Below are 24,486 nucleotides of genomic sequence, written 5' to 3' on the forward strand. Positions count from 1 at the left end.
CTCACTGAGGAAGTCAGGAGGGGCGGGGGGGCTGAGGGGAGCGCGCACACTCTCCGGCGCGCGTGCGCATCCTCACTAACGGACCCCAACGAACTCAACGGGCGCTGCTGCCTCACGAGGCGCTCTGCCTGACAGCGAAGAGGAAGAGGGAGAGCGAGAGTGGTGACAGCCACTTCTTGTACCGCCTCCCACTCCTCGCTTTCCCTATTCCGCTAGGGCAAGTCTCTCAGCTTTCTTTTTTCTCCTCTGGTTGAGATGCTTTGGGCATTTGTAGGAAACCGCTGGGACGGGCCCTGGGCCTAGCGGGGGGGAAGGAAGTAGTAAGGGTAAGTGAGGGTGGGGGCGGTACCCCATTCCAGCCCCAGCTCTCACACCTTAGAATTGAGATGGGGGTACGGGGAGAAGCAGGTACATCCGGGCCCTTTTGTGTGCACGCACAGAGTTTCCTCTCTCAGCCCCTTATCTCTTAGGCTGCAGGGTGAATTATACCACAGTCTCACTGCCCCTTTATACGTAGGGTCCACCCTGAACCTCACCATTCTACCCTGGACAGGTCGGCGAGCATTTAAATTTACATTAAAATTGAGTGAGAGATAGGAGACCTTTTTTGATGTAGAAACGAGTTTATCTTATCTGATGTAAAAACGCTCAATTCCTAGCTGTGTGATCCTGTGCAAGTCACTTAATTCCAATTGCTTAGGAGATATTTACGAAAACAAAGTAGTCCCGAGGCAGATAAAATGAGTTTGGCTAATCCTATTTTAATAGAATGTGAGTTCCCTTAGCAGGCACAGTTAAAAATCTGGACTCAAATGCTTCCTAACTATGACCCTGGGCAAGTCATTTAATCTAGCCCATATCACTCTTCTGCCATGGAATTAGTACGTGGTATGGATTCTAAAACGGAAGGTAAAGGTTTTTTAAAAAACAAACAAAATTTTTAAAAGTCCATTTTCGTTGAGTCAAAAAAGTAAAGTATAAGTTGGAGCTGAGTATCTCCTCACCAATCAGAACTTGAGGCTGGAGGGATGCTGCTTCAGTACATTTCCCTGCTAGAAGATTTGGATTGGAACCCTGGCTGTCCTAGTTACTTATTTGTATAACAATCATCTGAGTCTAAATTTTATCAACCATAAAAATGAAGGGATAAGGCTAGTCTAGGGGTTTAAAACCTGTGGCAAAATTTATTGATCAGAAGAAATGTCAATAAAAGAAAGTCTTCAAGTAAAAAAGAATAGGTTTATTGAGAGAGGGCCAGTCTCACAATAAAGCTGGAGTCTGGTCAAGACCTAACACCCTGAGCCTTGTGAGTGGGCTTCCTTTATACCCCAAAAGTTATGTTCCAAGAGCAGCGAATGACAGAAATATACATCAAGCATAGGTAGGAACAATACAGTTAAGAGGAAAATCATGCTACATCAGCTGAAAAAGAAGAATGCTATAAGGCTAAAAGGTCATTAGGGGTGGTAACTTATCAATTTTAGAATGTCTTGCACTTTTGATACTCAGAAGAGTCAAATCTAGCATTTGTGTTCAGAAAGAGCAGTCACTCACCCTAAATCTAAGGTTAGCATAAGCTAAGTGACTGCAAGTTCAGGTTGAGAACATTGCTTAACTAGAATCATATCCTGGGCAGGACAACTGCTAATAAGAAAATTGCTAATACTAAAACAATAACCATAAAGCTAATCATAAAGGGAGGTAGGGGATTTCGCATTCATAAACCTATGGGCTCTTCTAGGACTCTCCAGCCAACAAGAGTTTTTATGTTTTAAAATATAAAAACAAATTGTAGCCCTCTTGATAGGTGGATTTGGCCCTCCAGCCATAATTTGCTGACCCTTTTTGCTCAAGATGGTTCCTTAAAGCTTAAAATACTGTCTTCTTTGGCTCGGTTGACAGGTATTTCCTGAGCCCATGTCCTGCCCATGGCTAGGACATGCTGGGCTGGGCTGATCATTGGAGAATTTTGTCCAGGCTGTGGGAAGAAAGGATAAAGCCTCAAGAGATGCTCTCAGGGAATATCTGATTGATGGCTCTGCAACTATTTAGTAAGAAAACAGATTGATTCTGTATCATTTAATTGATCCTGTTTGTAGTTAATTGATTTTGTACTGTAACTACCTAAGTCATGGTTACTTTGTCTCTGAACTTAGTTTAGAAATTCAGTTGGCCTGCAGTGAGTTAAGTTTAGAAATCAATTATGCTAATCTTTGTTCTCTTCTTGCTGAAAGAAAATCAACTATCCTTGGGGTAGATGCCCCTGGGCTGGTTGATGCCATGTGAGTCAGGTCTAGTATCTATCCTTGCAAGAATGTCTGGCTTGCTGTCCAAAGAAATCTAATCCACTCTCTCCAACCTTGCTGATAAACTGAAATGTGGAACATTTCTTAGTTGCTCCTGCTAGCCCCTCATTCCCAAACTCCAGCCAGGCATATTGTGCCCTACTCCTGAGCTCTTTAGCCAGTCACATTGATTTTGTTGATGTTGAGCTCTTGTAACTTGTTACCTGTTTATGAATCCCTGTTCTTTGTTCTGTACTTCCCAAAAACCTATAAAAGAGAACTTTCTCCTGCATTTGGGGTCTTGAATTTGCTGAGGAAACTGAGGTCCTATTGATTGGTAAATATGTGCTTTACTAATAAGTTGATCATGCTTGGAACTTTGTGCCTCAGCTTACTTTATTTTAACTGTTACAGTACTAACTCTAAAAGCAGTAGAAGTTAGGAAAAGGGAATAAGTTCTGTTAACTCAGGATGAGCAATAGTAGTTAAAGTAGGCTGCTCTGGCAAGAGGAAACCTATTTTGGAACTACGGGCAGAATTTGGATAAACAGAGGGGAGTAAAAGTATTTGGAACCTTGTGAGCAAAGGTAGAGAAACAAGAACAAATGGGCAAAAGGATAGTGAGGACCCTTGGCAAAGACCAGAGTACATGTAGGGGAAATGAATAAGATTGCATAAGGACAGATTGTGGATCTCAAAGCTGAGCAGAAGAATTTGAATCTTAGTTGGCAACAGGGAGCAGGGGATTGACTTGATAAATGCAATCTTTTAAGGAAGATCTTCCACCAAAAGTCCTTGAACTTTGGTTGTGGGTTCTAAAAGCTGTGTGAATGAAGCTTATGGTTCTGGCAGGCTCTCTCAAATAAAGCTCTGCATACTGTCCTTGAGACTGGTAGCAGTCCTGCTAAGTTTGGAGGGGCTTATCCCCAGTTTGGCCAGGGGGCACAAGTGTTCTAGATGCTGGCAAGGGAGCCAGTTGTTAAAATATCATTGTAAACCTTTACACTTCAACTTGATTGAAAGTGATGCCCAAAATCTTTGTAATTCATATCAGTCTTGGAAGTGGACCAGGAGTACATTACCACCTATCCTGTGAAGATGATTTTTGTGTGTGTCCATAACATTCTTGGAAGTAGTAGAGTTATGATATGCATCTGAGGAGGGAATCTGTATATTAATGAAATCCCAGGTTGAAGCAGAGTGGGAAGAGGCTCTTGAGGGAGAAACTAACTAAGATATTGTTGCAGTAATCCATGTGGAAAGGTGAAAAGGGCCTGCACAAGGATGCTGGCAGTGAGAATAGAGAGGAGCCCTGTAGAATTCTAAACAGCTTGGAAGACTGTCACTAGTGACTCAGACTTCTTAGTAACATGGTTTTCTGTCTGATATTTTAAATTCAAAAATTTTAAATTATTTCTTTCTAATTTAACTCCTTTAAATAACTATTTTCAAGTTGAATAGAACATTACTGAGATGTGCATTGGAGGTCCTGTATGAATTATGTTCATTAGAGATAGATGGTATACCCAAACTTTGTTTTTTAAGAGAATGTGCTTGAAATGATGTGAAGTTAAGCAAAATGTACCCTTGCTTTAAATGGCCAAAAAATTTAAATAAAGAACAAATCACACAGACACGTAGTATGGGGAAATTTTCTTCATTTTTAATTTACAGCAGAAAGAATATAAAGCATTCAGAAAACATTTTCCATATTTTAAGGGCAATTCAAAACATTTTGCATGGTTCCAGCAGCTGAGTTCTTCAACAGATCCATTGATTCAGTGATGCTTTACATGCACAATTACAAAAATAAAACTTACAAAAAGGAGACATCTAGACTAGTTTTACATGCAAGTCTTGGGGACCCCCCGTTGGGCGCCAACTACTGTGTGGAACTGCCATAAGCGACCGTGCAACCATAGAGGGGGTTCATGTTATAGTCTTTATTTCGTTCACACAGTACAGCTGATTTCAAATGTGTAATAATAGCAATTAAATTTTCAGGAGACAGAATAATATTAGCTATTAATTTTTATAATGAAATCCTACTCCTGGCACTTGGGAATTCAGATTATCCAAGAAAGCTGCGCTTACCTATCATCTTATACTCAAAACTATGATCCACAACCAAGAAAAGGGCGATCAGAAATGCATTATTTCAGTGGAAGTGCATTTTGAACAAACTCAGTGGTCAATGTTATACAGGTGGGTTATTACAGTAGGCATTAAACCTACTTTCTCTTCCCTCCCCAAAGACCCTATGAGTTGGAAGAGTAACATTAAATATTTCTATATCTTACTGAGTCTTCTGTCTTGCCCATCTAATAATGTATGTGAAACTTTTTTTTGTAGAAATGTGAGGGTTAAAACATCCACTGAGGTCATTACTCTTGTTAAAAAGATCCGTTCTTTACATTATAACAAATGGAATAAACATATCTAAATTCTTTCAGTATTAATACAGGACATTTCAAAAGATCTGGCCTTCACATTCTATTCCCATTTGTGTGTGCAATTATGTATATGTGTATATGAGTGTATAATACTCAAATGTTCTCCTACAGGCCCAATTTTGTAAAATAATAGATATTTTGGGACAGCAACAGCTGCAGCATGAGCCACACACTTAAAAAAAATTGAGTTAGGTCAGTTTACAAATGTACAGGTGGCTGTTTGTTGTGGGACTGTCACTGTTGTCAGAGCTGATCACGAGCAGTAAGACATATACTGTACAGTAATTCAAGGTTGGCAGTGAAAGGAAGTAATTAAAAAACAAGTACAATTATAGAAAAGGCACCAAGAGCACTGACCCCAGTTTTTACCCCAATCCTTTTGTATATACCTTCCTTCCAAAGACACCAGTTTAAAATCTTCTTATTTGTGAATATTTTTAGGCTTCACAACAAGCCTTATGTTTTAACTTACAGTTGATGGCCAAAATCAAGTAAAAATAAAACTAATTGTCATAAACTTTACACCAACTGATCTTCAGACTTAGCTTGGAAATTTTAAACTGGTATCAGCAAATACTAACTTACCCTCTCTTAATTTAACATTAGTAGTTTCTATTTTTTTTTAAGTATCTGATTTCTTTGGCTCCTCATTATGTGGAAATAGTAATATACCATGACACCCCTACAAGACCAGTTTGCATCATTTAAATTTTAAGTTTTTTAATTTTTTGTGCAATTTTTATTACATTTTCTGACTTCCAGCAGGAGATATGAAAATGTGAAACATATTTTTCTATTTTCAGACTATTTCTTTTTCAGTTTATGTTCATTCTAAGTGTTCTTTATTGGAGTGAGTGGATGGTGTTAAGCTATATACTGGTTTTTCTTATGATTATCTGCTTTGCAAAATTAACTTAATTTTCTTAAGCAATATTAGCATTCACATTACTTGGCACCATTGGCAAAAAAAGTTAAAATAAAATCAAATAAACTCCTGGTAGCCAAAATTAAATGTAAACATATCCTTTTTTTTTTTAATTTTTTTTAGTAATGTTACTCTGCCTTTTTTCCTAAGTCTAAATACAGTAGCTCTTTTTTTTTTTTGCAGTTTAGTCATGCTTTAGCAAAATGTTCTTCTAAAGAACATTTAAAATAAAGTACTCTTATAGTGAAATAAAGTTTTTGTTTCATTTTACAGACCATAGCCACTAATGCTTTGCTTTTTTCATTTCTTTTTTCTTGAATTCATGCACATATCTCTTTGTTTTAATATATACAATATGTACAAACAATACATCCACACTTTTCTCGCTCATTCAGACAAAACTATACAAATAATAATTTTATCTTGCCATGTTATTGACCCTTTGTGAATAAAATATTTAGTAATTAATCAATATAATCCCTTTCAAATAGTATTTCTCATTTTCCATTTCTACCTTCTATATATACAGAAACTGCTCAGTTTTGATGAAATATCGCCAACATATGGAATTTACTGGCCAGAACGCAGCACCACACTGATCTTTTAAGTGGCATAATGTCCAGGCAATGTTAATGGTTCCTCAGAATGTCTAAGATTTTCCAAGGTTACTAAAAAAAAGCTACATGCTTTACTAATTATTCTACATAACTTTCATCTCCCATGAAAGTAAGGCAAAAAATAAAGTGCTGGACATGAGAAAAAGGACATGATGACTGATATACTTCGCAGGTTCTAGGAAAAAACACACACACACATAAAACTTTCAAACTTCCTTAAGCTGTACTTCCTTATTTCTCATGCATTACCCGTTTGCCTCACACATCCACCCCTCTGCAAATTTCCACAAGACATTAAAAACCTGCAGATTTAAAAAGTTGCATTAAGTGTGCTGTAGAGAGATTAAAGTAAAAAAAAAGACTAAAGGACAGAAGAGCAAAGGAAATGAGAACACACGGACCCAATAAAGATTTGTACGATCTAAGCCCTCCATCGAGAATCCCAAAGATTCAGCTTCTTGGAAATGATTGACAGGTGCAGGAATAGCATTTTCTCTGTTGCTCGTGCATTCCCACCTTTTCTTAACTATATTTTTGGTATAATATTTGTCCAGTTCCACACGATGTTTGAATACAGCCCTAGATGAGGATAACCGTTTCTTTCTGAGAGAAGGAAGCCTCTCACAGATTCCTCCTGGTGTCTTGTTCTCCCATGATCCAACAGAAGATTGAGTTCCAAGATGTCTTGCTGAACAAATTAAAAGTTGTCCATGAAAGTGCAAATGCAATGACCAAAACATTACTGTTAAAATCCTGCAGTTGAGCTTCTGAAAACTGCAGTGGGTTTTTTTTTTTGTGTGTGTTTTGTTTTGTTTTGTTGTTGCATGTCTCTGCTAAAAACAGAAAATGAAAACAGTCTGAAAAGCAATGTCACATTGCTACGGGATGCTGCTGCTGCTGCTGCGGGTCTTCAAGTTCCTTGGCCTTTTTCAATTCTTTCACTCTGAAAAAACAAGAGACTGCTTTGTAGTGTCACTACTTCCAATGGAAGAAAGACTCTCCTAACCATCCCTTCTATTATGAAGCACACCCCAAGGCATGGCAGAGAGTCAATGGCAAAAAAAAAGAGCATTTGTTAGAGACAGTAGACGCAGGGGGACCTCTGAACTGCTAGAAAGTAAGAAAAAGACATTGAGAAGGAAGAAATGTTTCATAGGCTAATTAATGATCCTATGGTTATGAATGCTCTTTCATTAGGTGCTGCTTTGATTTCATATTCTAGGAACACAACAAAACCAGATTTCATTATTCTATTACATCAGAGAGGAGAGTAATGTGTTGAAACTGGACAAACAGAACCAGCAGCTCTTTCTAACTGGTTTGATTGACCAACATCAATGCCTTAAAGTCCCATGAAGTTGTCCTACATAGTTATACCTTCTTAGTTACATAAGTTGGGGAAATTGAATAAACACATTTATTCAGCTTTTATGTACTGAACTAATGTTTGCTGATGGACTTTTTCTGATTTTGTTAAAATCTTGAACCTGGTCTCATCATTGCATAATGTTATTTTTTGGTGTGCATTATAGGTAAATATCATCTAGCATAGTGTCTTGCATATTAGGGATTTAGTAAATTGAATGGAAATGAATTTGTGGCTTCGTTTAAATCTATATAACTTCACAATGTTAATTTTCTCTAATCGATGGATTCTCCAAGTTCTTACAGTGATTTTTTTCCCAGCTGAAATATTTTAAACACACCAGAATGTTATTGAAAGAAATGCAATAGTCAATCTTTTGTGGATGTAAAAATTCCTTTTGAAATTTATATTGTTAACCATTAATTTTACTATTTTGCAGTTATCTTTCTGGGCCTTGGTTTCCTCATCTATAAAATGGGATTGGATTAGATGATCTCTAGGTCCTTTCCAGCTCTTTGATTCTAAATATGGATGTTTGTGCATATGATTTTCTTGGAAGTGGGGTCATAGCTATATGTTACAGATGGAAAACTGAGATTTAGTTAATTAGTAGTATCTCTCCTTTTCCATGGTCTAATAACTTTTAGTATTCTCTTTTCTCATACTTAAAGATACCTTAGTCATTTTCCCACAAAGCTCACAGATAGGTTACAACAAAATAGCAAAATAGCTTTTAAAAAGTGTTTTAATTGAATTAAAATTTTTATATATGGAATAATTTAAAAATACATAGGGAAGTCCACCATTTAGAAGACTCCTGTCATTAATCTTGCATAATTTTCAGTTTTGTACGTCTTTTTTTTTTTAACATTAGGTTTGCTTAAAGTACAGCTATACAAAGATCACTTTTAAGAAATGTGTTAGGATTTTTAAATGTTTTATATTTCTTGTTTCTTTATTTAAATGGCATAAAAGTAGTTCTTTCAGACCCATGGTTAATCAAAGGAAAGCAAAGAAAGGATAGAAGTGAAAGAAAACACTACTAATATGATTCCATAATTTGCAATAAGATTTCAAGTGTGTAGATTTTAAAAAATCTATCAGAATGCCAGAGAAAATATTATTGTAAAACATATGTCTAAATTTGTATGCTAAAATATGACTCTTAGTGTATGGCCTCTTAAAGGGTGTCAGAAGAGCACTAAATCTGACAGGTCTCTCCAAACTAAAAAGGCTCAGCAACAAATTGACCATGTTAAGCTAAGGTTATAGAGGTTCATGACCCCAAATGTTTGACCCCAAAATTTGAAACTGGCGACTACTAAATTCTTTAGAAGTCACAGGATATTTAATTCAAATTGTGACTTGATATCTCACATATAACTTTTTTTTTTAAACCCTTATCTTCCGTCTTGGAGTCAATACTGTGTATTGTGTAAGGGCTAGGCAATGAGGGTCAAGTGACTTGCCCAGGGTCACACAGCTGGGAAGTGTCTGAAGCCAGATTTGAATCTAGGACCTCCCATCTCTAGGCCTGACTCTCAATCCACTGAGCTACCCAGCTGCCCCCTCACCTATAACTCTTAAACCTGTACAAAATGCTTTATTTGTAACAATCATGGGAGGTAGAACTTATATTGACTTTATTATTATAGATGAAGAAACTGAGGCTTAGAGGGAGTGACTTTGCTTATAATCAAACCTGAGTAAATGTCACAATCAGAATTCAAGCCCAGGTCTCCTGATTTCAAGTCCAGTAGCTATTCTCCTTTCCCAGCAGAGGGCCAAATGGGATAGGGAACTACGAAGGGAAGAGATGGTGAAGATTTACGACCAGGCTGTGATATTTGGCTTCCCTCACAGACCACTAAATTGGCTGATGGATGAATTTTACTCCCTATGTAAGTAAGGTGGATTGTCAGAATAGGTGTTGTAGAATGGAAAACTGGGCAAATCAGTCCTTTTCAATGAGATTTTTTTCTAAAAAATTATGAGTCACAGTTCTAAGAGTAATAACTAAGAATAGGTTTAAAAATTATCTTTTAAAACTATTCAACTCATTCCTAAAGTAGTTTTTTCCCCTTGGCCTACATTTAAATTCCATGAAAGAAGTGCTCTGGATGTAAGATAAGCTGATATATATTTCAAAAGAGTTTAGGGAAACTAACTTGGAGTACTGACTATAAATTTACTGAATTTTCCTTAGATTTCCAGTAGATATAACTTGAAATGCATTTTTCCCCCTATAATTCTTAAAGAGCTCACAAAAAAGGAGCTTAATTTTGGTATAAGTTTTCATACACTGCTGTTTTTGCTTTTCTCTTAATGATGTGTCTTTATGACACCAAAACAACCAGCCAGTTTGATGGGGGGGTGGAGGGGCAGGGGGTGTCTGTGTTCAGTTAAAGGTGTATCAAATAGACAAAAACAAAGTTTTGCCTAGATTTTTCTACTTTGTAACTGGTCACCTAAAGGTTCCAGCAGGGAATTACCACTATAAATTGTCTCATTACCGGCTAGTGCCCATTGTGAAAATCTTAATAACTAGCCAAACAACGCAGTTCATTTACAGAAATTGTCGTTGCTCTCATAACTGCATTCCAGCAGACATTGTCGAAACAGAACCAACAGTACTCCTGTGCAATGCAGCCTTCCTCAAAGATCTTGAATTTACAAGAGAACAGTCTCTGCAGATACATGACAATGTAAGAGTTAAAGGCAACATGGTTATGTTTCTGAACTGTACTACTACTGGAAAACAGCAGGGCAGCTGAACCAGGCGTGAGAGCTTACCCTTTGTCAACTTTTTGGCCCTTGCCCCAACATACCAGTTTTGAGTGGAGGTGAATGCTTAGGACAGCAAGACTTTTTGAACTGTAACCATTTTCTTAAACTTCCTAAGATTTCTAAACAGAAAATGATCACACAGTTGGGATTTTTTTTTTTTGGTCCCAGTCTTATCCGACAATGTTGCATCATAATGTACTGAAGTGATGTGGTAAGCAACAGCACTGAAAGCCAGCACAAAGCCCACGTGGTGTTACTTCCGTCAGACGTCCAAATGATAACTTATGAACAAATGGAGAAGGCCTAGTTAAGAAACTTGGAGCAAATAATGGCTTCATGGTTTAAGCATAAGGCAAAGCTGCTTCATTACATCTACTCAGTAATGCTCAGCCAGAGAAATGTTTAATGAGTCAGTGAGTTTCAGCAGATAGATTCTTGCAATGCTGGACGTCAGTATGTGTAGGGCAGCCTTACGTGGCTTTCTAGTCAGTTACCTGTTGCTTTTAGAGCTGAAATGACTTGTGGGAAATTTAGGAAAAGGGAGATCTTGCCATTTTCCAGAAACCTCATTTGAGTTGCAAAAAAAAGACAGAAAGGCCCAATAAGAATGATACCCCAGAGCATGCTCTCTGCAATTTAACAGACACCTCTGTGTTCCAAAAATATTCAGTCCCTGCAAGAGGTAAGCGAAACAAAATTACTTTGGAGATCTTAATTGCACCCATGATGACACATCCCATATTCAGTTCTTGTCCTTTATTCAATAAGTTGGGCCACTGAGAGAATCTGTTAATATGCTTCTTGTTATGTCTCAAATGTAACTATGAGAACAGTGACACAATTGACATGTCAACTTGGAATATTGTTTCCTCAACTCATTATGTATTTTTAGAGATATTGTTAAAAGAATTGTCACAGAGGAAAATGGATGCATGTTAAAAGATTAATCCACTGGGTTTGGGGAATGACCTCTTAAAGATATTTCATATGGCTTCTCTGACTGGTCAGGTACAGAAGTCAATACTTACCATAGTGGATGGCAGCAGCTGGCACAGATAGATACATTTTCAGAACCAAGATCAAACATAGGGAAAGGTTTGGTATTTTTAAAACCATTATTAAAATGCATTTTAATTCCCACCCCTTTCTGCAACTTAATTTGCTGGCACTTGCTTTATATGGTCTCTTTGTTTTAGCAGGACTTTTGGACCCAACTTTGTTGAAAATCCATCAGGATAACTAGGCTAACAGTTCACAGGGTTGATTCAAATAAACCTGTAATCCCTGCTGCTAGAATATTAAAGGAAGACAGGAATTGGTTTGGTGTTTGCTTTTCAGAGAGAAGAGACTTTAAGATTTTTTCCCTGAGAATATTTGCTAACACTAGTGAAATTTCTGAAAGGATGTGTGTTGAAGTGAAAAGGAATTAGGGAAATGATTTCTATCTCTAGAAAAGGAGTGATATTTTTCAGGCCAACTGCAGCCTCAATATATTCAGAATAAAGATGGCTGTGTAATGTAGATTATTTACTCTTATTTCCCCCACTTGTTTCTTGTTTGCATCTTGTTTTTTTTCCTGCTATGAGGCTCAGAATTTATTACTTTTAAAAAATTAGAATAATGTGTTTAAATCTAACTGGAAAGTAGGCTTATAGACATCTGTAATCTCTTCAGATTACTCTTGCCCCATCCCTCCTAACACTTCTTGCTTTTAATAATTTAACATATTTTCTAAGATAAAGTCTTAAAAAATTAACAGTGAAACTGAAGTCTTAATTTATCAGGCTAGCCTTTAAATCAGATATTAATAGAAATAAGTTTCCCTTTTAGAAACATAATTTTGAGTCACTGGCTAATAAAGTTGGAAACAGCCATTGAAAGGAAAAGCTGAGTGGAAAAGGGTCAGACTAGAAAAATAGCATTTGGTGTGTTTGCTTAACTTTCCCATCTGAGAATTAGAAACATGATGAACAGAGGATTCTTTCTGGAGGTTCCATGCTTTTGAAGTTAGCCTTCTTGGACCTACTGTGGTGGCATTCTAATGATGGGCAGGAGGTGTCTTTTATAGGTAACCTCTAACAGCACAATCTGAAGTGGTCTACCAATCAGATATCCTGACATTTCATTCTTTCACATTTTTCAGTATATCAATATTATATTTCTATTAGTAGGCATATTTTATAAATGATATTATTTTCAGATGAAAACTCCAGAGATATGAATCCTTCACACACAGAATGTCCTGCCTCCAACTGTAGTTCCAACCTGGGAACTGTTAGCAAGATCACCTAGCTTGCTATGATTGAAGAGAGAGGAGATCTCAGTGGTAACCAGTCCAAGCCCTGAATGTAAGTTATTCCTCAACTTACGTGCTTAGGCAGAGATTACTATTCTAGAAAGTATCTTAACACTAAGATCTCCTCTTCTCCCATCTCTTAAACTACCTATGGATTCCAAGGCGTGATTGATGCTATGAAACTCCAAGTTACCATGCATGAGTGTTTCTGGAACTCGCAACAGAATGCAGCAGGCACTAAGGAGACTAAGGGAGGGAGCTTTCACTGATATTGATAATCATATCTAGAATATTCATTCTTAAAAAGAGTTAACATACCAGAGACTAGCAAGCTTCAAAATGCATAAGCAACCACCGTATTGAGATGCTGACTCCTCACAGCAGGCTGTTTTAATTGCATGTACCATGCAAGATACAAGTTATTGTCAGTACTAATTCAGTTGAATACTGGAGCATGCATGTGTTCTTTTGGAGTCCTTTTAAATCATGTGTGTTTGTGTGTAACAAGACAGTATGGGAGAGAGAGAAATTTCACGTTGATTTTTCTTCTTTTTTCAATATAGTAAGCCAGCTTTCCTACACAGAACTTGAAACTTCCCACTTATGAGCTGATCTAAAGTAGTCAACATAACAGTTAATTATTATGATTATAAACATAACTATAATTCATATTCCTAAAAACAAATTTCTCATATTCCAGTTATTCTGAATATATGAAGAGTTGAAACTTTTGGGTGTGCAGGGGAAAAGGAATGATTAGTTCCACATTAACTTTACGAAAGATGTGGCATGGGATTTCACTTCTTGAGAAACCCTAGAATTTGGGATAATACTCCCAGAAATTTAAACTTAACATAAAATTAAATTAACATTACCTTGGGCAACTTATCAGAGAACTAAAATCCAGGTAAATATATTGGTCTAAAGACCTTTCAGTGGATGAAGTATTAGTTCCCTCAGAGCTTCTAGCTTCTCTATGCCTAACTTGTATGAACCTTAGTCTGAATTTCGGGGAAAAAAGTAATTTAAGTTACAAATGTAAACATCTAAGACATATCTGGGGATGGTGGTCCACAGCTATAATCCCTGCTCATGGGGGAGGCTGAGGCTAGTGGATACTTAAGTTAAGGAGTTCTGAGCTGAAGGAGGAGCTAAATGACCATGCAGTAGTATGGTGAGAGCCCTGAAGGCAGCCAAGTAGCAGCACACTGATCCAGGTAGGAAAAATGGAGCAGCTTAAAGCTTTCCTAACAATCAGTATTGGTAGCAGGCCAGTGAATGGTCAATATACTTCCAGCCTGGGTGAGATTTGGAGACCTAGTCTCAAAAGAATGGATTAGGATATAAATAATGATAAACTCTCTCCATAGATTTGAACAGACTTAAGATTTTAAGGATTGTTGCCCTTTCCCCATTAAGTACTTAAATGACTGGATAAATAACTAGTGAGTTAATTTGAGAAAAGAAAACAATGTAGCTATTAGTTGATAGAATTCCACTTTGATATTTTAAATCCATCCGTTTCTCTGTAGGCAATAGGAAGGAAGGAAAGATTTCATTCATCAAGTTAATCATAGGATCCTGGTGGTAGGGCTGGAAGACACCTAATGGGTGACCTGCTCTAGCCCTCATATTTTTTAATATAATGAGTAACTGAGGCCCAGAGAGGAAAGGTGACCTGTTATTTCTAAGGAGTAAAGCCAGTTTTCTAATAGGAAATGAAATTCAAGTTTTGACTTAAAATTACTTAAATAACATCGTATATTCATTTTCCTTACTAAGTACTCTGAGGATAAAGACCATATTTGCCATCTAGCATTTCAGGAACATTGTGACAGTGATTTTATTTTATTTTATTTTTTTTTTAACCCTTACCTTCCGTCTTGGAGTCAATACTGTGTATTGGCTCCAAGGCAGAAGAGTGGTAAGGGCTAGGCAATGGGGGTCAAGTGACTTGCCCAGGGTCACACAGCTGGGAAGTGGCTGAAGCCAGATTTGAACCTAGGACCTCCCGTCTCTAGGACTGGTTCTCAATCCACTGTGCTACCCAGCTGCCCCCGTGACAGTGATTTTAAAGCAATTGTTCTTCCTCTCTGTAGCTAATCCTGTGTATTACTGAGTTCCTTAAAATATAAATTTTATTGGTCTTTATCCTCCTTGGGGCCGTGTAGGACATTTAGTCATATGAGGCATAGTTACTCAATTCTTCTATGTGTAACATTTCTTTTAATTCAATGTTTGAATTTAAATACTAGAGGCTTAGTTCATTTATGATTTTGTAACTAGAATTCCAATTATTAGGAAGCTGCATTTAAAAGAGCACCCAAGCTAGGTATATTGACTCATCTCAAGTAGTAGAGAAATGAGATATTTAGAAAATGAAACTTCAAAAACCAGCTAATGGGGAGGAATTATTTTGGTCAAAATAATTCTGAGTAATAAATACGTCAAATAAAAATTATCTAGTTGCCCCAAAGTCATTTTTTGCTTTAGAATTTTCTAAGAAATTATTAGCTTACTAGGTATGTTCAGGTGAAAAAGTTTTTATAACAACATTACTCTCATAGTACTTTTTTGTTACTCTTGTTTTAGTGCAGACCCATTCAAGTTCCAAACTTGTAACATCAGCCATTTTTATACTGAAGGTTCCTCCCACCACTTTCTAAGCATGCCCAGCGGTGGCTTCAGAAAGAAGGTCCTACATATGTATTCATGCATTTATAATTTATCTACTGCACGTAATTTTTTTTCCTGTTGTATAAAACATCAGTGTTAGTAATTGCAGTAGGGTTAGTTTTTATTTGATCTCATTTCATATAATTAATTGATGTGAAACTTACTAGCATACCTAGGCTGCAGCCCCATGCAAGCAAGCAGAAAGCAAAGTATTTAAAATGGAAGAGAGAGAAACTGGCTAGCAGGCAGCTAAACTCACCCTTTTGTACAGCCTATGGTCCGCCAGAGGGCTTTAGACAGTAAAACAATACCAAACAGCTATTAGCATACAAATGTCATAACAGAAACCTTACAAATAGCTTTAGTTAGACAAAAAGAAGACTGAGTGGCTTTGTTTTCTGGGGAGGAAAAAAAGGAGAGTGGTGGCAAGAATGAGAATGAGGTGGAAATTCTACAAGTGCTTTAAAAAAATCTGTATGAAATATGTTTTGGACTTTATATTTTATTCAGTGTGTATCAGAGGTTTAAATAAAATGGAGCTAGTAATGACCCCTGGAAATAGGACAGGACTGCTACTTCTTAAGTTTATGAAAGTATTTCAAACTCTTCTGCCTTTTTCTTTTGTAGTGTCAGAGGGTTCCATATTTTAGGAAGACTTTGTAAGAAGTGATAAACATAGCACTTTCTTCCAAAATATATGAAATGGCCCTGTAACCGAGGAGAAACAAACATTTTAAATTGGCCTTCCAATAATGGGTTTGGATAGATTTCTCCAGGTTTCAAGAATCATCATAAATAGGGGATGAGTATTAATTTTATTGTATTTCATGGGTTGCTAAATCTGATTCCAAATTTTCTTGGCTCTAAATAAGTAATATCTTAATTATTCAAACAGTGGCACAAAATATATGCCAGGAGTAGTATTAAATATGATAAACATCAAAGGTTTTGGAATTATTGGAATTGCTTTTTCTTGTCCCATTCTAAACAGAAAAGTTTAGAAACCCATGGTAATTAGATTTCCTATGACATTATTACAAGTTAAGAACTGAATATAAGAAATAAAAAATACTCTGGAATTCTTCCTCATTTGTATACAGAAAAGAATAGAGACTGGTTTAGGGATCTCCTGGCTGAGGAAATTCCCTCGGCCAATGAAGATCAACATCTCTCTTCAACTTACATTCTTAGAAAGTGACTAGGGTTGCTTAGAGGGTTGATTATTTGGTTAGGATCACAAAGCCAGCGTGTGTTAGAGATGGGATTTGCACCTAGATGTTCCTAGACCTAAGGCTGGTTCTCTAGTCACTATGCCATCTTACCTTTCTTAATAGAAAGATAATTCTAAAAGAAAATGGAAGGAGGTGGGGTGAGCAAGTGAGAGAGAGAGAGGGAAGGGGGCCGGGTATGTGTGTGTGAGGTCCATTCTTCCTATTTTGGGTACAACCTCTTTATTTTTAAAGCCATTTAAAGGTTCATAGATTATAAAATGATAGAATAAAGTGGAAGAGGACCTGAGAGGCATTTAGTCCAACCTCTTCCTTTTACAGAGGAAGAAATGGAGACAGAGAAAAGTTAGGTGATTTGTCCAGACTCCCACAGCCGTATTGAATGATTGAGTCAGGATTTAAACTTGGGTCTTCCTGAGTCCAAGCCCAGCACTTTTGTTTTTGGCCAAGGTATAGGGGGCAGATTTGGTAGAATGGAACCTGAACAATGATTATGATTAAATTTTGATTTGTGATCTTTAATGAACAAAGATCAACTGTGCTGATACTAAAGAGATGAAGTTGGATTAAATGAAGAAAAACTGCAAATTCAGAATATAAAAATTCTGATTGTTGTGTTAAGGTAATTTAAAAAATTTGCATCTGACTCAGATATTTAGAAGTGCATACAATTCTAAGATGCTTTATGCCTGTAGAGCCTTCTACCCCATCCCGGGTGGATTTGATACATAACAGTTAGGAGAAGGAAAAGAAGGAGGCTTAAACAGCCAGGAGAGCCCTAAACATGGAAGACCATGGCATTTTCATTAAGCAAAAATAATGTTACCCCATTTGGTTATTAATTACTTTATTGAATGCTACATGTGTGGTATGACTATAAACCAGTGAGATTTATTTTTTGCATGGAGTACAACCAAAGTGGCTGTTTTATAGTCATACTTGGCCTTAAATATGATTCTTTAAAAGGTCATTTCAGGATTTTCTTGCATTTCAGAGGATTGTCATTGGTGCCTTATTTTAATTATTCTTTCATTTGGATGTCTCACATTCTACACAATAAGAGAAAAGACGCACTATTATATCATAGTTATGCTACATAGAAAACAATAGGAAAAAAACAATCTTTGAATGACAGAGAACAAATTCTGTATTAGAATATGTTGAGATCTAAGTGCCTTCCAGAAAGACTGGCTTCATAAACTATAGGAAAATCAAGATTCTGACCCTCTGAGAAACATACTACTTTGTGAGAAAAGTCAAATGCACACCTATGCCTAAGACAGAGTCACTAAAGTACCCATCTCAGATTGGTTCTGAGACATTAGTGTTTATCAGGAAGACTTAAAAAAAAAGGAATCTTATGTAAAGGAAATAAAACAAAGTATTTCTTTCTGGTACAAACCAAGTATACATTCCTAGACTTCCAAATGAAGTTCTAGATTTGGGGAAATAAAGAGAAACTGCTATAGAAGATGAGGTATTGAATCTCCTTAGTTTGTTGGGGGGCATAGTATCCTGTTATATACCAGTTCCCTCCCCAGTGGTTAAGAATCTCCCAATAATCTAAGCTGTGTTTCTTACCTCCCTCTTCTGTTTGATGTAATTTCTTTCAAGCTCATCAGACAATCAGCTTTGACCAAGAATAAATCAGGCATTCTATCCAGCAGAGGGCAACAGTATAGCTACTATTTCACAGAAATCATTGTTCTATAATGGAAATCTTTAATGGAAGCTTTTCCTTGGAGATTTGAGAAATCCATTTGTTTTCTACTTTGGTGTACAGTTCAGAGAGTAAAATTAGTTTGTGTGAATGGAGAACATGAGTAGTGTAGAAAAAAGGATTAAATGAAAACTATGAATTCAGTTGGTTTGGCTGAAACAGAAAGCTCCTTGTACCCAACATAAGTAGCAAAAGTCTATATATGACAAGTTGATTTTATATTCCTACCTATCAGTAGTTACTACATTTCACTTATTACTTCCTACTTCAGATGGTTCTGTTATTCCAGAATCCTTTGGAAGATATTTGTCCTAGTAATTTACTAAGGTAATTAGCCTTGTGCTGATGTTGGAAATTTTTAAAATAAAGATTATGACTGTGTTGTTAGTCTTGATGGATAAGATCAACATGGGGACTAATGTACCTGTGGCGACAGCGGCGTAGAAACCTCATTATCTTGCGAGCAGCTTGATCCTGCTTCTTGGTTAGTAGACTGCTCCTGAAAAAAAAAATTAGCTTCTATTACTGTTGAGTTATAGAGCTTATTTAAAATAGGCCAGTATTAGTGCTAGATTAAAAATTAAATACTTCATCAAGGGAGCCTAAGAGACATGTGATAGAGTGTGAATTAATCTCCAAGAATGACAAAAGGAACTAAATGTAAATATTTTGAATTGGAGAAAATTTAAAGATGACAATTGTATTTTAAAATTTTGGGGTGAACGTCTTTCAAGTTGATTTGGTGAAAGAACTGATGTTCTCCAGAATTTTAAGCATACTTCTTTAAAAAAGATTTATTACAAATCTAGTAGTAAACACAAAAACAAACGAATTAAACTTGCTTTGTAACTGTTTACTTTTAAATACATTTCTGAAAATGATTTCATAAGTTTCTGTTGTGCTTCTTTATCCATTCTTTCTCATCACTTTTCCTTGCATGTGATTTGCCCTGATGTTTCAGCCAGAGAGTCTGGAGTTCTGGGATGTTTGGGAGAAGTCATCCTTCAGGCTCACTCTGTTCTGCTGCCTCTATTTCTGCTGACTTGTATCATCAAATTCCATACAGATTTCTTTAAATTTCTTATGCTTGTCATATTGAATTTCATTAAAGGTTTCCAATACATTATTATGCCAAGATTCACATAACTGTTCCTACATTCTTGGACAGTTTAGTTTTCTTATCTTTGAACAGATTGTCTTTTTTTCCCCCTCCCCTCCTTTGATAGCATTTGAGGTTATGGAATAGAATTATTTTTGTGACTTTTAAGCCAGATTGCTTTCCAGAAACATTCTCTTAGTGCACAGTTGCCACCAGCAGTGAGTGAATGACCTGACAGCATGAAGTTTCACTACTTTATAAAGTTTTTTTGTTAATATAATGCATTGGAGAGAATACCTCCACATTGCTACAATTTGGATTTCCTTGATTGTCAATAAAGCTGAGCATTTTTTCAAGTGATTAACTATCTGGATTTTCTCTTTTGAATACTACTATCCTTTGGACATTTGTCCACTGGTGTTTTTGTATATTTTTAACTTCATTTTATTTTGTATGTCAAATTTCTATTAGTTATATTTTCCATAGCTATTTTCCCAAATCTGTTTTCTTTTTTATCATATATACTGATTTTTATTTTTATGTACATTTAACTTGAGCTCAATCATTCCTTCTTTTTAATACCAATAAATATTTGTTGAATATTTTATTTCAGGCACTGTGCTTAGGCACTGGGACTACCAAGACAAAGTTGAAGGGGAGGCAAGCATTTATTAAACATCTGCTATGTGCTGGGTACTAGGCAAAGTACTTTTATGTGCTGGGTACTAGGCAAAGTACTTTACAGCCAGGGGGCACAGTGGGTAGAGCTGGGCCTGGGGTCAGGAAGCCCAAAGTTCAGATCTGGCCTCAGACATCTATTAGCTGTGGACTTGGGCAAGTCACTTCTGTTTGCCTTAGTTTCCTCATTTGTAACATAGGATGATCACTGTAGCACCTACTTCTCAGGGTTCTTGTGAGGATCAATTAATTATAAAATGCTTTGTGCACAGTATCTGGCACAGAGTAATCACTCAATAAATGTGAGCTATTGTTATTATTCACCTTCACAATTAAGGTAGGTACCATTATTATTCCCATTTTCCAGATGAAGAAACCAAGGAAAATGGAGATCAAATGACTTACCCAGGGTCATACAGCTAGTAAGTGTCTGAGGTCATATTTGAACTTGGGTCTTTTTGACTCCAAGTCCAGCTCTATTCCCTGTGTTACCTCAAGAAGCTGCCTTGAAGGAGCTTATGTTGTAATGGAGGAGATATTTCTCCTCTGCAATTTATATATATATATACACACACACACACACACATATGCATATATATGTGCATTATTCCATTTTCTTCCATTTTAAGTGATTTATGTAAAACTTTTAAATAATTCATTTAAAAATGTTTTTGTCTGTCATTTAACTGGAACTTGCTAAGATATGTGATTTCTTAGGTAAAAAATGGATTTCCTTGAGTTTGGGATTTCTTTGTTTGTTTTAAACCTTTAGCTTTGTATTGTTATGTATATGTATGTATATATATATATATATATATATATATATATATCAATATGTATTGGTTCCAAGGCAGAAGAATGGTAAGGGCTAAGCAGTGAGGGTTAAGTGACTTGCTCAAGGTTACACAGCTAGGAATTTGACCAAATTTGAACCCAGGACCTCCTGTCTCTAGGCCTGGCTCTCAATCTACTGAGCCACCTAACTGCCCCCTATTCCTCTGGGTTTTTTTTTCTGATTCTTTAAAGGGTTAACTTGTATTTTAGAAAACTGCCACAGTTTATTAAGTTCACATTAGTCTATCATTTGTTCTGAGTACTTTGCCAAAGTTACCTCAAACCTCAGAATATTATACTTGATATGCCTCTTTTTTAGGTGCAAACTTTGTTTCTGTTTTTCATAACCCAGCTCTGAAATCAGAATATTGAGCTGTTGCAATAATTTTGGAGACTCCATGTACAGATACACAGTCAACACAAAGTAAATATTCAAAGTCTGCAACACCTGTAAGCGGAAAATAATTAGCTTTGAGTATAGCTTGGTGCCAGCTCTGGGCCTTTGCATCTTTACTCACTGGAGTTGGGATCCCCTTCTGCTTGGTGATGCCCTCTTCACTATTTTATCCAACTTACCTGAGTTTCTGTTGTACAATTGCAGCTGCTCGGCGAGTTTGCTTTCTTTTGCCACATTCCTTGTAGCTCCGGTAGTACTGTTGGATCAGCACAGCAGCACGTCTGCTCTGCTGGAATTTTTTCTGCTCATAATAGCTTCGGAATTTGCTCTGGATAAGGATGGCAGCCTGTGTCATCTTTTTATAAAGTGCATACTGCAGAGGAGACAAGAACAAGCTAAGTAGTAACAACAGGAGAAAGACAAGTTCTCCCATCCTGATGGAGGAGCCTTGTTTCCTTGGAACAGACTCTTAGTGAAAGGAGAAGCTCTCATTTCATACTGTGTCTTTTGACAGTTAATCATTGCCAAGGCCTACTATGGATTTTTTCACCTACCTTTCCAAAATGCACGTTGTAATAAAAATTCCAGCTCAGGAAACATCAAGTGTTTTCCCTCCACAAATGCCAAACTATTGTTTATTAATAAAAGTATTTTTTTAGAGCAGCAGGCTTAAAAACTTATGAATTTTTAAAAAATATGACAGAAATTCTGGATGTTGGATGAAAATATTTATAAATCACTTGTAGAATTTAAACTAACTTTCCCCACGTGCCTCCCATCTCAAAAAACACATATGATCTGCTTTGTAATCAAAACCTTGTTTTTAATTCTGAGTCTCAAGTTCCCAAATACAAGGATTATCATGAAACGCTGACACCTTCAATAAATCCGTTGCCACCTGTAATGATTAATACCCCCAAAAAGCAAGATGATGGTGAAGCAATAAGGCAGGACAGCCTGGGAAATAACCACAGAAGACGGGGCCATTAGCATCCAGCATAGGAGCCAAATGTTTGTTTTTTCCATTCTGCCTACTATGTCCACAAAAGAAAAGGCTAGGACATCACAGGACTGGTGTTTTCTTTTCTTGAATGTCCACCTTTGGATATTCTAGTTTCTAATTTTTCAAGAAAGTCATGTCCAAATCTTTCTTTTACCAAAAAGGGTCTGCAGAAAGAAGTCATGATGATGCCCTCTTCTATCAGAATATTACTTTGCCACTGAAAGGAAAATAAATTTATATCCTGCAACTAGACTCCTTCTGGAATTATGAGGTGAAATGGAAGAAGGAAACTTATTTTAAAGAAATGTTGGAGAGAGAACTATTTCAAGAGGATCTTTTCCAACTTTAGCTATAACCCTTTAGGGTATTCATCTAATGAATTGATGAAGTAAGCCCTTAGAGGCTCACCTGGTTGATAATAATGGCCTGTTATGTTCTGAGACTGGCTCATAGAACCTCCCCCCGCCCCTCACTTAATCAAAAATCATTCCAACACAGTGAACACTCAGAAAGGTTGTGTACACTGATGTTAGGTGTCCCTAACTTGGGGTGGTATGACCACACCATACAGTTCTCACTGGCACTGGATGCCATTATCTTATTTCATCTAAGGAACTACTTTGTCTGTAGCTGGTAATGAGTGTGAAGTTTTTGACTCTGGTGGAATGGTTGGAAGCGTTATTTGTGTTTATTCGTTACCTTCAAGGCTATCCATGTCAGCTTGGGGGAGAAACAGAAAATACAAGATTAATGTTAGATTGGTGAATTATAAAGGAAAAAAACAGAACCAATAAAACCACCAACAGAAATTAATTTAACCTAACCACTTTAACCTCTTTAAGGTTGTAGACAAATTTCCCTCTGCATTTTTGGGGGTGGAGGAGTTTGTCTAAAAAATCTTATATTTTAAAATAAATGCTTTTGATGTTATTCCAGATGTCCAGCTTTGGTTTGTGAGTGCCAGATGCTCTATGCTGGGGAGCCCGCCTGCAACACAAGAAAGAATGCAGCTTCCGTGCTGCTGAGCTATAGGTACTGTGGTGTCAGCGTTTACACAATAAGCCTTCATTTCCCGGGATCACGAACTCAGCTGGATATTGCCTGGAGAATTTGTTTCCCCTTCTAATAAGGTCTTGACTGTAGAACAACTTGAGCTCCTTTTGGAAATTGAAGCCATGATTCATAACAAGAGAGCATAAAACCAAGAGTTTCTATGTAGAATTATTATAAAATTTAGCATTTCCTTTTCCTAGAAATAAAGGAAAGACCTAAAGCACAGACTTATAAAAACATTCTGTTCAATAAATGTACTGAATTTCGTAAGGAATTAGAATCATAACTTAAGCATATTTTTTGTATTTCAAACTACCTAGTTAATCAGAAAAGATTTGGTGTTTATGCCGTTCCACAGATACTTACTGAGAATTAACTGTTTTGCTTCAAAGTCACAGAATAGTTTAAAAGGCAATTTTAAAATGAAAAAGTATTAAGTTTGTAACATTGGTAGGAACTTCAGATAATTTGGGCTCTTGTATCATTTCTCAGGGACAAGTTAAAAGTAAATTATGGCTCATGACCTAGAGTTAACTGTCTTCTTCTTTGGACTTAATAGATTTATTTTAAAGAACACTAATTGATTATACAGAGAGGATATCTTTTCTCTCTAAGAAAGGGGTTAAGTATGGCAAAATATGCCATCTTTTAGGCATGCTATAGACACCTGGAAAAGGAATATAGCTTTTTAAAAATTTTTTTTGGTAAGCAAAAGCTGATATATTTCCTGGCCATCTATTTTCAGGTTTTCAATTATTTGGCAGTGGAAATTCCCTGATCTCAGTGACACAAGAGTTGAATGGCTGTATGATCCACTTTTCTTAAGTAGACTTTATTGTCTCAAAATGAGTTGGAACACTCATTTTGAAAAACTGTGTGTATTTTGGGATTTTAAAGAGTCAGATATGTTTTGTTTATCTTACAGAAAGAGCATTAAAAAACATAACTAGAGAGAATTCAAAGGTTCATGGAGAAGGTGATAGTGGATATGTTTCATAGTGTTATTTATTATATGCAGTATTTCATCTGAGACCTCATTTGATTCATTTGAGAAACTTGACATAATCC

At 36.5% G+C, this 24,486-nt stretch overlaps 1 protein-coding gene and 1 long non-coding RNA gene across 31 annotated transcripts in view; one reads left to right on the forward strand and one right to left on the reverse strand.

Annotated features, from left to right (window-relative positions):
* Window positions 1-7: 7 nt before the first annotated feature.
* LOC130453912 (uncharacterized) lies at window positions 8-23,692 on the forward strand. The gene is made up of 3 exons (XR_008911578.1): window positions 8-326; window positions 1,903-2,051; window positions 23,302-23,692. It is a non-coding gene; the product is annotated as an uncharacterized LOC130453912 (long non-coding RNA).
* Window positions 3,927-24,486, reverse strand: part of CAMTA1 (calmodulin binding transcription activator 1) — a 1,356,239-nt gene continuing 1,335,679 nt past the window's right edge. For 17 of the 30 annotated variants that reach the window (XM_056795879.1, XM_056795868.1, XM_056795875.1 and 14 more), the window contains 4 exons: window positions 23,065-23,085; window positions 21,542-21,735; window positions 18,779-18,853; window positions 3,927-7,223 (listed from right to left, as the gene is read on the reverse strand). In XM_056795879.1, coding sequence (XP_056651857.1) covers window positions 7,151-7,223; window positions 18,779-18,853; window positions 21,542-21,735; window positions 23,065-23,085 — 363 coding nt within the window. In that variant the 3' untranslated portion in view covers window positions 3,927-7,150. Of the gene's footprint in view, window positions 7,224-15,664; window positions 15,696-18,778; window positions 18,854-21,541; window positions 21,736-23,064; window positions 23,086-24,486 lie in introns of all 30 variants that reach the window. The other 13 variants (XM_056795869.1, XM_056795866.1, XM_056795880.1 and 10 more) reach the window with 3 other exon arrangements.

This window comes from Monodelphis domestica, chromosome 4 (genome assembly GCF_027887165.1).
Source record: "Monodelphis domestica isolate mMonDom1 chromosome 4, mMonDom1.pri, whole genome shotgun sequence".
Taxonomy (NCBI): Eukaryota; Metazoa; Chordata; class Mammalia; order Didelphimorphia; family Didelphidae; genus Monodelphis; species Monodelphis domestica.